Source organism: Opisthorchis viverrini (genome assembly GCF_000715545.1).
Source record: "Opisthorchis viverrini unplaced genomic scaffold opera_v5_293, whole genome shotgun sequence".
NCBI classification, from domain to species: domain Eukaryota; kingdom Metazoa; phylum Platyhelminthes; class Trematoda; order Opisthorchiida; family Opisthorchiidae; genus Opisthorchis; species Opisthorchis viverrini.
The window spans coordinates 227,174-241,362 of NW_008751951.1; the positions used below are offsets into that span (position 1 = coordinate 227,174).

The 14,189-nt window shown below is 45.2% G+C and overlaps 1 protein-coding gene across 1 annotated transcript in view; it reads left to right on the plus strand.

The window, feature by feature from the left end:
* T265_14926 (hypothetical protein) overlaps positions 1-14,189 on the plus strand; it is a gene marked incomplete at both ends in the record, with an annotated part of 43,272 nt that overhangs the window by 3,508 nt on the left and 25,575 nt on the right. The window contains 4 exons of the mRNA XM_009175804.1: positions 1,910-2,239; positions 3,629-4,014; positions 6,698-7,089; positions 11,595-11,821. Coding sequence (XP_009174068.1) covers positions 1,910-2,239; positions 3,629-4,014; positions 6,698-7,089; positions 11,595-11,821 — 1,335 coding nt within the window. The remainder of the gene's footprint in view (positions 1-1,909; positions 2,240-3,628; positions 4,015-6,697; positions 7,090-11,594; positions 11,822-14,189) is intronic.

A 14,189-nucleotide genomic window follows, 5' to 3' on the forward strand; every position in this document is an offset into this window, starting at 1 on the left:
TGATTGATTTCTCACAAACTACCGCCTTTCACTTGCTGACTAATGCGGTTTGCGCACAGTGGTGTACACGCAACTCCCGTGACCCATGCCGTGTGTTGGAATTGCGCAGTGATTTCTCACAAACTACCGCCTTTCACTTGCTGACTAATGCGGTTTGCGCACAGTGGTGTACACGCAACTCCCGTGACCCGCTAATGCCGTGTGTGTACGCGCTCTGCGGTAAAGGGGAAGATCCAGGCTCCCTCAACACCTAGTTCGAAGGAACAAGCAACACTGAGTTTATCCCCCTACCACAACCAGCTTAGTCTGAACAGTGCGCAGTGTGCCTGTTCTGCTCCCATTTAAACCAAGGACGCACATCCCAAGTGACCGTGACCTCTGTCTTGTTGTTTACACTTCTGAGGCAGGAATATGGGAGAGTTGCACATCAAGGTCCTCAGTGAATCTGAACTCCTTATAACGCGGTTCATCGTAAAGGTTTGACTCACCAAACTGTACAGTGTGCTAGGGGACGTACAAATCAGAGTAATACTCGCCAATTACACCTGGTATGCGAACACATAACGACTCTCAATACGTATCTTCCTATATCGCAGTTGCTCAACCGACTAGTATCTGTCATTTGATTGTGCAATCGAGTAAGGTTTACCTCAAGTGACATTAACTACGTGGTTGTCGGCCGTCTCAAAATTGGTCTTGTTAATCTAACTGTCTAGCTACTGGCACGATTTTCTTCGCCCAGCGAGTCTGATATTTAGTCTGATATTTAGTCTGATACTCTTTCTATGCCAAGATGAGCACAAGGGATGCGGCTAAACCGATTTCGGGGAACGATCTGAGTGGACTCAGTGTTCCCTCCTGCAAACGCCCTTAGTGACCGTACCAGCAAAAAGCAGTACAGTCAAACACAGACGAGTGAGTAATATTGCGACTCACTTTTATGATGCCTGCAGTATAGTAGAAACTTCTTGATCAAGGTCACCATGTAGTCAAGGTACATATTTTGCTAAAAAGTTGCTATTTTACAAACACCGACTGCAACCGCAACGGAGACTCTCTTCGTTCTGTACTTGTGATCTCATCGCATGTTTTTTACTTCGTCGAAACCTGAGGCCAGATGGTGTTTGCACGTATATTTCCACCGAAAGAAGTGTTTATCCTGCTGGTACGCCATTAATCCATGATTTCAAATCATGACAGGCTGTTAAACCGGTGCTCACCCTTTAACCACACACTAGTCTTGAACATCACCGTGGCCCATTCACATGGGGAGGGGGGCCACTGTATTATTCTGTTTGTGACTGCAGCGTTGTTGTGGTACAACCGTTTCTTTCAGACGGTTTGGTAATATTGGTCTTGGTCTCTGCACAAAAAGCAACCTCCAGACAAACTGGTATGCGTCAACGTTTCATGGGCTACATGGAAGACTGCTTTTAAAACACGATCAAAGTACATTGTGTCGGTAATATGATCGTGTTAAAAGCCTTTATCGTTCAGCTGTAACCTCCTTTCGGTACTCAGCTGCAATGTTACTCAAAGGAAGCACAAGGGCTGGGATACTATCAGGTTGCCCATGCTTATACAGGAGCAGTCAAGGTACTTAGGTTGGGTGTGAATCAACTATGTTTCATTCAGTAAGTTCGGGCCTTAGTCGTTGAGCTGCATCGCGGATTTTTGTAATATGGACCTAGGCATATACTTCAGCCGAAAAGACCAGTACTTGTACGGGAATTCGGCCCGCCACCTCTCGCTTATCGCCGCACGTTGAGTTTCATTCTGATTCACCATGTTCTTATCTTTTTATACCCTTTGACCAACCTAACTAACACGGCTTTCTTTTCTGGTGTGAATGAATTGTCCGTACATGAAATCATCTTTGGTGACCACGTTTTCTTTGATATTTCTGCAGAACAATGATGACACGCAAACCTCAATGATAAATCACTACGGAAGCCTCTGTTTAAGTGAACCTACGGGGATCACAGCTGAAAGTTCTCTGAAGCTACCTGAAGCGGCCGACTTTGTGAACAATTCACAGTCCTATTCCATGATACCTGCCGGTCCAAACGACTTCCCATGCGGCCCCACGATTCATGGGACTTCGTCTACGACCGGACTGTCAGCTGATCACGAAACGCCTCATGTGTCGTATAGTGACAGCATTTCCTCGGTGCCTCCATTACCTGCGTTCGCTTCGTCCGAACCGCTCCCACAGTCTAATGAACTCTCCACACCGGAGGTTGGTGAATAACGGCTGTTGTGATATTTGAACGTCTGATATTTTTATTCTGGTGTCGAACTACTGTAATCATAGTTTGCGCAGTGTAGCCTACCATATCGGACATCTACACGCAAAGGAGAAGTTTCTAGTACAATTTACAGACGAAATACGAACAGTTACTCACCGAATGTTGTTGGCTGTCGCATTCCAAGCTTAATCAGACAAACAGAACAATTTAGCATCAATGAACTGATGATTGAGTCGCCACCCCCGACCCGTGGTTGTCACCTCCTTAATCTCATTGTCTTCAGTGAGTGAAACTAGCACCGGAAATGACCGTACCTTGTCACAACCTATGGTCCTCAAATAGACGGATTCATTCACCACCTTCCCAGACCCTAAATTTTTATTCGCTCGTGAGAATGTTGGTCCATATCAGGGTCCTGAATCACTTTGTCGGTGTTGGTTCGGTTTTCGAAAACCATCTCAGTGGCATATTTACGACAACCTAGAAGGTTTTTCCATCGTAATCACCGAAATAATTGCGAGTTTCGTTCTTTTGGAATGCAAGGAATTTGACTAAGGCTAAGTAGTCTTTTCTACTACTTTGCAGCAAGATACTGCATTCGTGTACCTGAAAACAACACAATTCCCATCGCTGCGTCAAGCATGCATTATTATGTGATTACGATAGGTATCGTACGAAAATTCATTCAACAACGTTCAGTAGTCCTTGAAATCTCAACTAAACGTCTGAATAAAGTTTCTTTTCACTGACAGATTCATCAAGCCACAAAATATCATACAAACGCTTTTTTGTAATGGAGCAATTCATGACCTCATCTGTGTCATTTTCCCAAGGTTTTATTGACCTGGAGAACTAATCAGCAGTGTTATGCTTCAGTTTCACCAGTTAGTTGAATAAAAGAACCTCTTAACACATCCTTTAATGACAATATTAATATTAGTAATAATTACAATGATAATAATGGTAGTGTCCGTCCGGTTTTTCCACCCTTCAAATGCAGAGCCACTCTGCAAGCCTAGACAGGAGCGATCGAATAACAAGGGTTGGGTTTGAATCGCGAAAGCTTCGGCTTTTGAACCTCCGAGGTTAAGCGCATAGGCTGTTTCATGTATACCTTCTCAGCTGCTTCTGGTATTCCGGTCCATACAGTTCCCTCAGCTTAAATGGCAGCTTGGTGCATAGGCGTGAATGGTCTGATTTGACTTCGTGTGAACTTTACGTCAAACTAGAACTGATCGCTGGTAGCACTGTTGTTTACGTTTGCTGTGGTCATCGACCATGGCATTTGGGCGGAGTTTCCAATACGAATCGCCCAGTTTTTCTATTTCACTAACGAGCAATGTCGTACTTCAGTAGTTGCCTCATTGTTTTCTATTCAGTATAATCATCTGGATCGAAGATGCACCACGGAAGCATTGCGCCCAACTGTGCTTGCTATGAACGAACAGCAGCAGCAACAACAACAGAGCAATGTCGACTCAAATGTCACATCCGACACGAATATTCCGTCCTCGATGCTGGTGATGGAGAACCACGCTACTGCTTCGGAGGATTGGACGAGTAGCCTGAACAGTAGTACCAATGTGTTGCCTGAATCACCACACTCCACCTACACACAAACTGCTTTTGCGTCTGCAAGCTCACACTCATCCGCATACATTGCTGAAGAAGAAAACCAGAGATCTTTCTCTCCACACCCGAAGCCTTCATCACAAGGGCCGCATCAAGTGCCTGGAAAAAAGACGCTTCTTACTGTAGCATCCAAGTAAGTTCTATGCATCGTGCCACTATCAGCATCTCAGTTGAGACAGAGATGGAGACAACCTCAAAACGGGGATAGTTTGTTTTTCCAAGAGGTGACCCATCTTTGAAGGGGCTCAGCGAATGGGGGGAGGGTACTGTAGACAGGAAAGTTGAGCTGTGCACCTAAAAGTTCACACAACAAATTAGACTTTTGGTTCTCATCTTGCTTCATTTCTTGTGTTTCTCTTGTCCCGAGATGACTGATGGTGCACTTAGGTTCCATGTGCCAGCTACAAACCAACTTTGTTCCTGTTCTTGTCAAGCTATTGTGACAGGAGGATAGGGAGGGCACAATAGCGCATTGGTAATCGGAATCTGTCCCACGGATACCCACAACAAAACGTTCGGTCGATTTTAAAGTGGGACGACCGGTGTGTTCAAGCGACAAGAAGGGCCTGAATGAGGTCCCAGCGTTTGTTGCATCAGTGAAGCCGACGTCGGGGTAAGCTACCTAGGATGCAGAATTCACCCTTGCACACTTTTGAAGGTGGACACCATGCCACACAAAAATTGCTGACGCGGAAGGGATACAGTTTTTCGGCTTCACTGTAAACTGGTCCAGTGCAACAATTTCTGAATTTGCTACCAGTTAGCTTACCAACGAATAGGGTCCTCGAATTCACAAATCTGCGCTTCGATTAATCGCCCTCGTCCGGTTTGTGTCACGTCCTGTTTTGTCCAATCGGGTCTAGTTGGAACAAGTTTCAACCAATTCGGGTGACCTCAAAAAGGGTCATTCGTTGCGAACGCATCAAACAGCTGAGTTAAACGGTGTGATGTGTTTATAGCTGCGGTCTTGTATCTGCTGTCTCATATCCAAAAAGTGGTGTAATAAAGTTATTGTTGCAAACGAATACTCATATGTTGACAAGGCACCTATCTGGTTAGGAAGGTACATGTAGTCAAGCCTATGTTGAGCGCGTGTTAGTTCGCACCAAAGATGTTACATCTTAGACATGGCGCTTCACGGAAGTCGAACAATTTACCAACAGCACAGTTTGAAGGATGACAGTGGTGTCTGTTCCATAAACTTGTCTTCATTCCTTGTCCTACGAAGTTGGAATAAAGTTGTACTTCAACCGAAAAAATCCAAATACCACTGTTGTTGAATCGTTGACGGTAACCTCGCTTCTAGTCTTCTCACTGGAGTTCCAGCTAGGTCAGTGATGCGAGCGAACCGAGATCTTTACATCTACCCCTGTGACTGATGTGATCTAGATGCTTGCAAACTGTCACAACTTTGCCTTGATGGCTACTTCAAGACGGCTGCTTTTTAATGCCTTAAGTTGACGCACTACTCTTCATTTTTAAGCTACTGAGGAGATGTTGAAGTTGGTTCGTACCCTGCTAAAGTAATCAGCCTATGCCGAAAACAATTTTGTACATATTCATGGGGAAATACTAGAAACTCTATGATCTTCACAGCCTAAAGGAGAGTCACTACAGGCCTACCAAACCGGAATCATCCATTTCCAGACAATGGGGATGCAATGGAAATCACGCTGCACTATGCTTTTTACTCTTCTCCTACTATCGCTGCAAACATTTGGTTGTAATTGGTAGACGACCGTCACTGTCGCTTGGACAAGCACCGTCGCTCAAACCTATGGTAACCGGCCCTGGCTCATCGCCCTAACTCCTAGCTTTTAATGCTGGTTTGTCTGTCTTTCTGTTTGTCCGTCTGCTTTATTTCGCCTGACTGTTTTTATTAAAAGGTGGAGGACTTCGTGGAGCCGCCGATCCTAATTATCGGACACATCCTCCTTCCTTATTCCATCAAGTTTTTACCGCATTGATGTAGAACACAACTTGCACATAGTGTGTTAAGAGTTCAATGTGACAGTCATCTTCCCGGGGAATGTGTCGGCGAAAATCAGTGTGGAGTCGAGTCCCAGCTACTCTGTAGCTATCGAGGAATGCTGGATTCGAACGACAAGGTGGAGCAGTGTATATAATAAAACTACGGCTCTAATTGGTGTTCCAAGGTGTGAAATGTGAGAGGGGATATTTGGTGCATACGGAAAAGAGCTCGACGAGTCGTAGCGGCCGTGGCTTCCAGTGGGGTGCACACACGTACGTAAAGGCAGTCATCGTCTTGAAGCGGTATTTGTAGGAGTTCCACATATAATTCAGTGGTAAACTAGTGAAATTGAAGGAGTTTTATATAACCGTACATAGTAGGGACATCAGAGCCTATGTCTCGACTATAAGCGCGAATTCTGACCCAGTGTCGGAAGGTGGGACCGTTGGTAGTTGACCCTTTTTCCGTACGCCAATAGTTTCACCTGTCACACACTGGATGAGCTGTTACAATGGTCATGTAAATGTAATGGGTTTCTCCTTTCATATCTTCAAGCTCTGACTGCAACCTTAACCAGCCCATATAATCGATTTAGCTACTTGTACCCACTCAGGTTGATCTTTACTAATCCTCACGGAGGGCGTGAGATAGTAACAAAAAAAAACGGATTTTTTGGGCTATCATCACATTCCAGTATATTCCTAATCCACTTGTGACCATTCACTGACAGGCAACTGAGATGGATCTGAACTAGATTAACTTCCGATAATCCTTTGCACCATTTCTCAGTTAAATCCTAGCGTATCCTGACTTGTTTGTTCGCGTTTCTCTGTTTGTTACGTAGACCCCACAGTGGTCACCTGGTTGTCACGCGAAAAGTGAGGGCACCACTCGTGTACAAACACTCCACTTGTATTCTCCGTACGGAAAGCTCCCTACGTGATACATTAACCGCTCCTGGACTTACTGCTCTGCCCGGAATGTCACGCAAGGCCGGCGGTCTGTTATGCAGCCGGGATCGATTGACAGATGTGGCATCACGCGCCAACTGGAACACGACCAACAGTCTGCAGTATGCGCGGTTTGTATCGCAGGCATCAGGACGTGGGACTGGGCTGCCTATTCGCCCTCTGTGTCAGTTTACGCAGGGGAGAAAACGGATGAGCAGATTCACTGCACCGGCTCCGCAGTTACCGGCAATAACCAATACAACATATTCGCGAAAGAAGTGTACATGTAAGTTACCCGTTTTTTTGTTGCTGTGCTTAGTAGTTCAGTCAGACTTCACACATCAAAAATCTTCCCTTTGGTGGGGACTAGCCAGAATAATCACGCTAAGACATCATGGGAGGATTGTTCAGACGAAAGTCATGTGGACGCATTTTAAAAATCCTGCAACTACATGTGGTTACACATTTAACAGTCGCCTTGCAGCGTATGTTGTACACTAAGCGGCAGGTTGTCGGCCTTATCTCTGAGTCTTTCTGCTCACCATGGTGTCTACTGATTTGTACAACTGCTGCGCTGCTCCCAGTTGTTGACATTTGCTGTCGGATTGTGTTGTGATGCATCGTGCCGTTAGGACCGCCGAAGCAGCATGTTTGTGGTGGAGCCTGTCTAAGCTGTAACAGCTATTTGTTAGATTTTTGGTTGTGATCCGAGGGTTCAGGTAACAGTTGTCGCTACATTGTGCCCTTAAAAACTCACGGAGTGACACTGCAATTTGTGGAACATTATGCTTATCTCGGAAGTTGCTTGGGCTCCGACGGTAATGCGACAGACTAAGTCAACGCACGAATCTCAAAGACCAGAATTACTTTTGCGGATTTGCGCAACTTGTGGCTTCAAAAAGGTAGATCGCTGGGTTTCAAAGGACACAAACATGAGAATACAGCACAGGTTAAATTGTTGCATGGCTACGAGACTTGACAAATTTGTTCCGGGAATCTGGGACATCTGGTGTAATGATGGACACTACTGATTAGGCATGCGAGTAATATGTTTTCTCATAACTTCGCTTCGCGTCTATCAGAAAGTGGGATTTATTACAGAATTTGTGGATTTGCTTTGTAGCATTCGTTTGAGAGATAGTCAATGAATATCAAGGAAGTTGCGTTTAAGAAGACCTATATTCAGTTTTTATAAACGAGATGCATATTAAAGTTTTGCTTTCCAGTCACATAGTATGTAGCTGTTCTGTTGATGTTTTTCAATAAATAACTCCGAGTTACTTGGAGTTAGTGAATCTCAACACATGTATGGATTCAGTTGGACCATGTGGTTATCGGTTACCGATGGAGAGCCTGAATAAAAGATTGCTTTTCCTTCTGGGGTACGACAAGTTTCGCTAGGTCAAGCATATTGGAGTGATTTGATTAGAAGGCTGCTGGGAACGCTAGTCATGCAGATGACGAGGATTGGTTGGAGGTTTAAAAGAAACGGGTTAATGAAGCTATGCTCTCAGCTTTCAGAACCATTTGTTCAACACACCTGTCTCTACTAAATGAGCACTGGATATGGTCGAGATAAGCACATCTTATAGCTACCAGAAATGCCAACCAGTATCTAGCAACCATGATAACGCGCGCAAATCCCTCAAACGCTGGATAATCAGGAGCTTGGAAAATGACAGAACGTCCGTACTTACTGAGTTCAATCGTTGTCGGCCACTTAATTGAGTCTTAGATTCACTAAACTTGCCCACTTGTGCATTCGGATCTCCGGCAATCACAAAGATATCTGAGCTTTTAGCTCGCCATAACAGGGCATCCAGGGCGTCATGGTGTCAGAGCTACAGTGATTTGGACCGTAAGCACACACGACAAACAGATATCGATGAACTTCCTCCTTGTGAAACTTCATCACAGATGTGCCAGAGGAACCGCACACGGGCGACTATCAAAGGCTATCCAGTCAAGCAAAGATTCTTCTACCCAGTGACCAGGACGATACCGATCCCTGCACGTTCTGCCTTAGCGGCATCTGGATAGCCAGAGGTGCGCAGCCTGAAGCGAGCGAAGAGTGATGGAGCAAAGCTTGTAAACCTGCTTGCTTTAAAGTGCGGACATTGAAGACAGCCAGATAGACTGGGCGGTGAGACTAGAATATTGACTTCGAGATGTCTGAGGATGTCGGCGCCGGACAACGCGCAGATGTTGTCTGCAAAACCGATGCAAGACGAAGACATTCATCATTCGTAACGGTTGGGGTGAGAAGAGGGGGAAGTAAAAGTGTGTGAGAGAGAAACAAGAGAGGCGTCAGCAATAGCCTATTTTCGCTTACCCGCTGCAATGTATACAGCAAATAAAGCGACCTGGTTGTTGACACGACACGACGGTCAATGTGGCGTGAAATTATTTGTATGTGTGAAATTCATGGTTGTACATGGGTTGGGTTACTGTCAGGGTGCCCACACCTAAACAGGAGGACGATTGGCATTCTACCCCCCAACGTAGAGGGCCAGAAAGTTTTGTTTCTCGGACCAACCTGGTTTGAGGGACTCTGAGAATGTCGCATTGGTACGTCCTGTTTAGCTCAGTTGGTCACGGAGGCACACAAACCGTCACACCACGACAAGGTCTCTTTGTGGCGGATATTACCTTCTAATATGTACCTCACGTAAACTGTTGGTGTAGACAAACTCATGCCTACTATTGGCTGGCTTGTCAAGTAAGTGTCGAGTGAGTGTGTGAGCCATTCAGTAAAGTGATGCATCTCTGATTGCGCTGCGATCCCGTGACAAGTGCGAGATAAGTGGGTCCATATTTACATGTGAACGGTGGTCCATGAAGCTTAGGTAATTTGACCGCCATTGTTTTTGTGTTTTCATCAGTTTACACCGCACACAATCGATGTACCCAAATGGCACCAATGCTTTGCCGGTTTTAAACACTCGTGTTTTACCGTGGCCATTGTGCGAATGGAAACGTCTGATGCCTACAACCGAATTTTCCACACTCTCGTCCGACAATGAAATAATGCGTAGTATGGTTTAGACTATGGTGGACGACGCCGTTTTGTTATTCAGTTATCACTGGTTCACACCATCTGCTGTAGACAAAATACAGGATATGAGGCCTTGTTCCAGCATGAGTTTCTCAATTCGAAAGTGTAGTTTTTGCTTCGAGGTTTCCACCCCCTTGCGTCTCTTTGAAACTTTCAGTTGAAGAGCTTAATCTGCGTAGCAGGATGCGAAACTTCATGATCGTGAAACGTTCCCTCTTCGCTCTGAAGGCCTGAACGCTTCCAAACACTTGATCATTGGTGCTTTCCTGGTGGCAGTTTGTTGGTTGCAACCTATGCACAACGAGGTTGTTCGTAAACATATACTTTATAACGAGGCGAAATCGCCAGCACGTAAAATAAAGGACCGTCGCACTACGGTAAGTTCCAGTCTCTTCGTGACGGTTCACGGTGGGTGTACTCATTTTACCCACTAGGCTGTTTTGTTGCAGCTCACGGTCCGGAATATCATACCCATGCGAATGGAATCTAGGTACCGCTGATGTGCCAAGGCACCGAAATCGTGGAACTGCATCCTACTTTTTGTGTTTTATGGCAAAAATCCTGACAGCTGGATTTCGTTGGTGGAAGCCAATGTGAGCGCAGTTTACCAAAGGGTACGTGGGTCTCAGCCTTATGGTCATGACACCCAAGGTACGTTTTCCAGGTTATGGGCCGCCGTGAGAGTCAGGTCTTGATGAACTAGTCTGAAACTGGATTTTGGAGGACATGTTTCAATCGTGTATCGCATTCCCGTGGATACCGAGACATTGTCGTTGCTTTCGACGACTTCCAGTGACAGTTTTTATCGATTAAACTTGCTCGATCTTAATTTTCATCTCCATTTACTGAACCCTAGCTTTTGGGGACCCATAAAAATCGTTCAGCTGCAGCACCCTTTCGGTACCTAAGTGCCATGCCATCAGAAGAAAACATGAGGACTGGGATACTGCCAGGTTTCCCAAGCCTAGACAGGAGGAGCAGAGAGGCAGAGGCCTGGTTCGAACCACGGATCTTCTGGTCAGGAAATTCGCACTCTAACCACGGAGCCATCTCCCCCATAAAGGTTCCGTAAAAGCGTCTTCACGAGTCCTCCACATTCGAAGACTGTTCTGGCGTAGAATCCCTCATCTTTGTTTTTGATGTGGTAAGAGCATTCTGTACGCCTGTCTGCGGAATCTAGCTGTTCCCAGACATTCACCTACAGATATGGTTCAAGTGAACAAATTGCACATTTTCAAAAGGGATCCTACTGAAATGTGGCTCTGATATCAGTTCTGCCGTTCTCACCCTGCAGCTAATCCAGGCACTCGTTCTAGAGAAATCTGACACCTTTGCCTCGTCAGCCTGACTACATACACCAAGCTTATACAGAATATCGCTTCAACTCTTTCACTCCCCTATCCTTCTTATCTTTGGTGAGCGATAATTCACAAACGGGACCGCTATACATTCTCATGCATTTTTTGCTATTCTATACCATATTCTTGCTGTTTATCATCATCTATTGCAGTTTGATGACTCCACCTTGAAATTATGTTACCCTAATCGGGTTTTTGGATGGTCAACGGAACGTGGTCATATCACCACTCCAGTGTGTTGTACACCCGACGAGGACTGCTTGCTGAAGCTTGGTGTACAACTTTTGCTAACAGACAGTTTGTTTCCTTTGTCTAACGGTCCTGATATTCCAGTTGACATCACATCTGTGATGTGTATCCGCTCTCTGTCTGTTCCAGCTCAGGGGGACGATATTCGTGGTGGCTACGGCTCGCTCCCGATCAGTTTGGCCTCCTTTCCCTCTGCACCATCCCCACATGCTTTCTTCCCCGACTATTCGGTTCGTAGTCAGGCTCGTGTTGTTATCCTACGTCAACCAGAAGCGCAACATCGGGCCCGGTATCAGACCGAGGGCAGTCGAGGAGCGGTTAAAGATATCAGTGGGCACGGGTTTCCCACGGTACAGGTGTGTGTGCTTGTCAACAAATTTTGTTTTGGACTTATAAAATATCTGCCTTGCGTGCACTGCCTAAGCCTTTATTGTTGGCCTTCTATGTCTGTTCTGCGTGATTATTCTAGCTCGATGTTTTGCTGATCAATGTTTAGCCCTGTGTACCAATCTGCTCACTCTTTGTTGATTTGACCGTTGTCGATTTTTTCAGTGTGTCTAGCTGCCCGGCCATCTGGAGAAAACACGAGGGCTTAGATACTGTCGGGTTTTCCAAACCTAGACAGAAACAGTCGAGATACCATGGTTGAGTTCAAACCACAGACCTTCCGGTCAGTAATTTCGCATCTTAACTACTGAGCTACCGTGAACCGGGCAGTGCATGTTTGAAACTTAGTTTTTATCCAGATTAAAGCATATTCCTTATGCCTGGAGATTAGACACTCATGATTTGTGTCAATGCAACTGGCCTCGCAGCTTCATATGGATAGGTATGTACAGGCGAATCGACAGTAATGGGATTCTTTGTCCTGGATGAAGGTAATGCTAATCCGGTTCCTCTCATTTTTACCGTCTTCCACGTTTTTCACCACTGTGGATAAGTGCGTGGTTATTGGGCACTTGCGTTTTCCTATTCAAAAAGATTTTCAAAGTTGATTAGCTTTTTAGCCACTTTCTCGGCAGGTGTTGCTCTTATTTAACTGTGTCGTCTGATAGACTACAAAGTTCACTCTTTTAGAGTCCTGCTTAAATTTTTACCTTATAGTGGATACAGTCCGATGTGAAGATTTCGCATGCTCAAGTGAACAGTGATCATACAACATTGCGTCTGTATTTCGCCAAACTAAAACTGGAACAATACTTTCTATAAACGCTGCATTTAAATAACTTATCCTGTCTGCATGTTAGTGCAGTTGTCTGTCTCTTCATAGTAGGTAGAGGAGAGGTTGGACTGAACTGTACTCAGTCTCCGAACAATCTTCGAACCTCTTAGATCTGACAGCGACCAAGGTATCATCATTTTTAATTGAAAATTGTTGACATACTTTCGTTTTTCATATTAACTCTGAGCGTTGGATTAGCGGTAATAAGGACTGATTTGTTTCTTATTCGTTCTTTTGTTATTCTCAATCTTATCTAGTCGTGTTGCGGGTCACCGGACCTAATCGATCTGTCTGGACGTTTGTATTCTGTCACATTCCCGTGCTCACCTAACACATTCTTTCTTACTCGCATCTGATTGCTATGCTGTGTTGGTGTGCCTGTGGGCTCTGTGAACATCTTTCTCCTGGTAGCGTGGAGTCACGGCTGTCTGTTCCTCAGAATGCATTCAGTTGAGCATTTCTCAACTATAGATCCTTTTTCAGTCGGTCACGAAGCATTTTACGGGGTTCCAAAAATATTCTTACGAGCGGACATAAGCATACTAGGTCGTGGATCTCACTATACGTCGGAATCAGCAGTGAAGAGGTAGTTCTGGCTTTCAATCATCTGCTCCTAGAGGCCATGTTTAAGAGGCATAATTCAGAAGCGAAGCCAAATAGATGTATTGAAGACTAGGCGTACTTAAGTTGATCTTGGTTCTTCGCGGTGTTCAGAACAGTCGCTGCACCATCTCATTTGATTCTAGCGCTTGTTGAGTGAAACGGTAGAACCAAAGTATTTTATATCAAGAGGCTGGATAGGCGCGTCCTTGCGAATGGAGAAAAGTTGGTCTTTGAAGACACTCAAAGCTGTTGTGTTGTGCGTCAGGTTATTCTATTGTAAGATATGATATCTAACCGACTGCGGTGGCGTTCATGCTGTCATTTACTTTCGAGGTTGTCAGGTTGAACGTTCAGCGGTGAAATCACCCCGGAGTGATTGTGATAGGCTACTATCAGTTCCCATCAGTTTAAGGCTTTAAGGGTAATTAAATAAGGCATGTTGTTTAAGCATCAGTGCGAACACTGATGTTGCGGTCTACCTTATGGTTCTGGTTTTAACGTCATGAAGAGTTCCGTGGGTTTGTGAAACTGGGTATCGTTAGCAAGGAGCTAGTTAAGAGAGACGAAGTTTGAGGCTGTCGTTATTCTTGTAGCACTTACAAGTTATTGGGGGTTGTCGTCTAAGACTAATTCAGACGTTCTATTCACCCACCACGTGGGGACTGGACGTTACCATGGTGTGGCTTATTGTGTACCTCAAAGGGGGATGTCTGAGCGACACCCACAAAGTCTCATACTAAGTTGTTCAGTGGTTAAAAGTCTGGTCAACTTAATCTCCTGGCCCTCCAGGTTGGAGGTTGGAACATGTGTGGCGATGTGTTCCGAAAAAATGGCAATGGCATTTCTAGCCAAACCGCTGCTTTTGAGCCGAAGGCCTTGGTTGAAAGCCCTAATCGTCC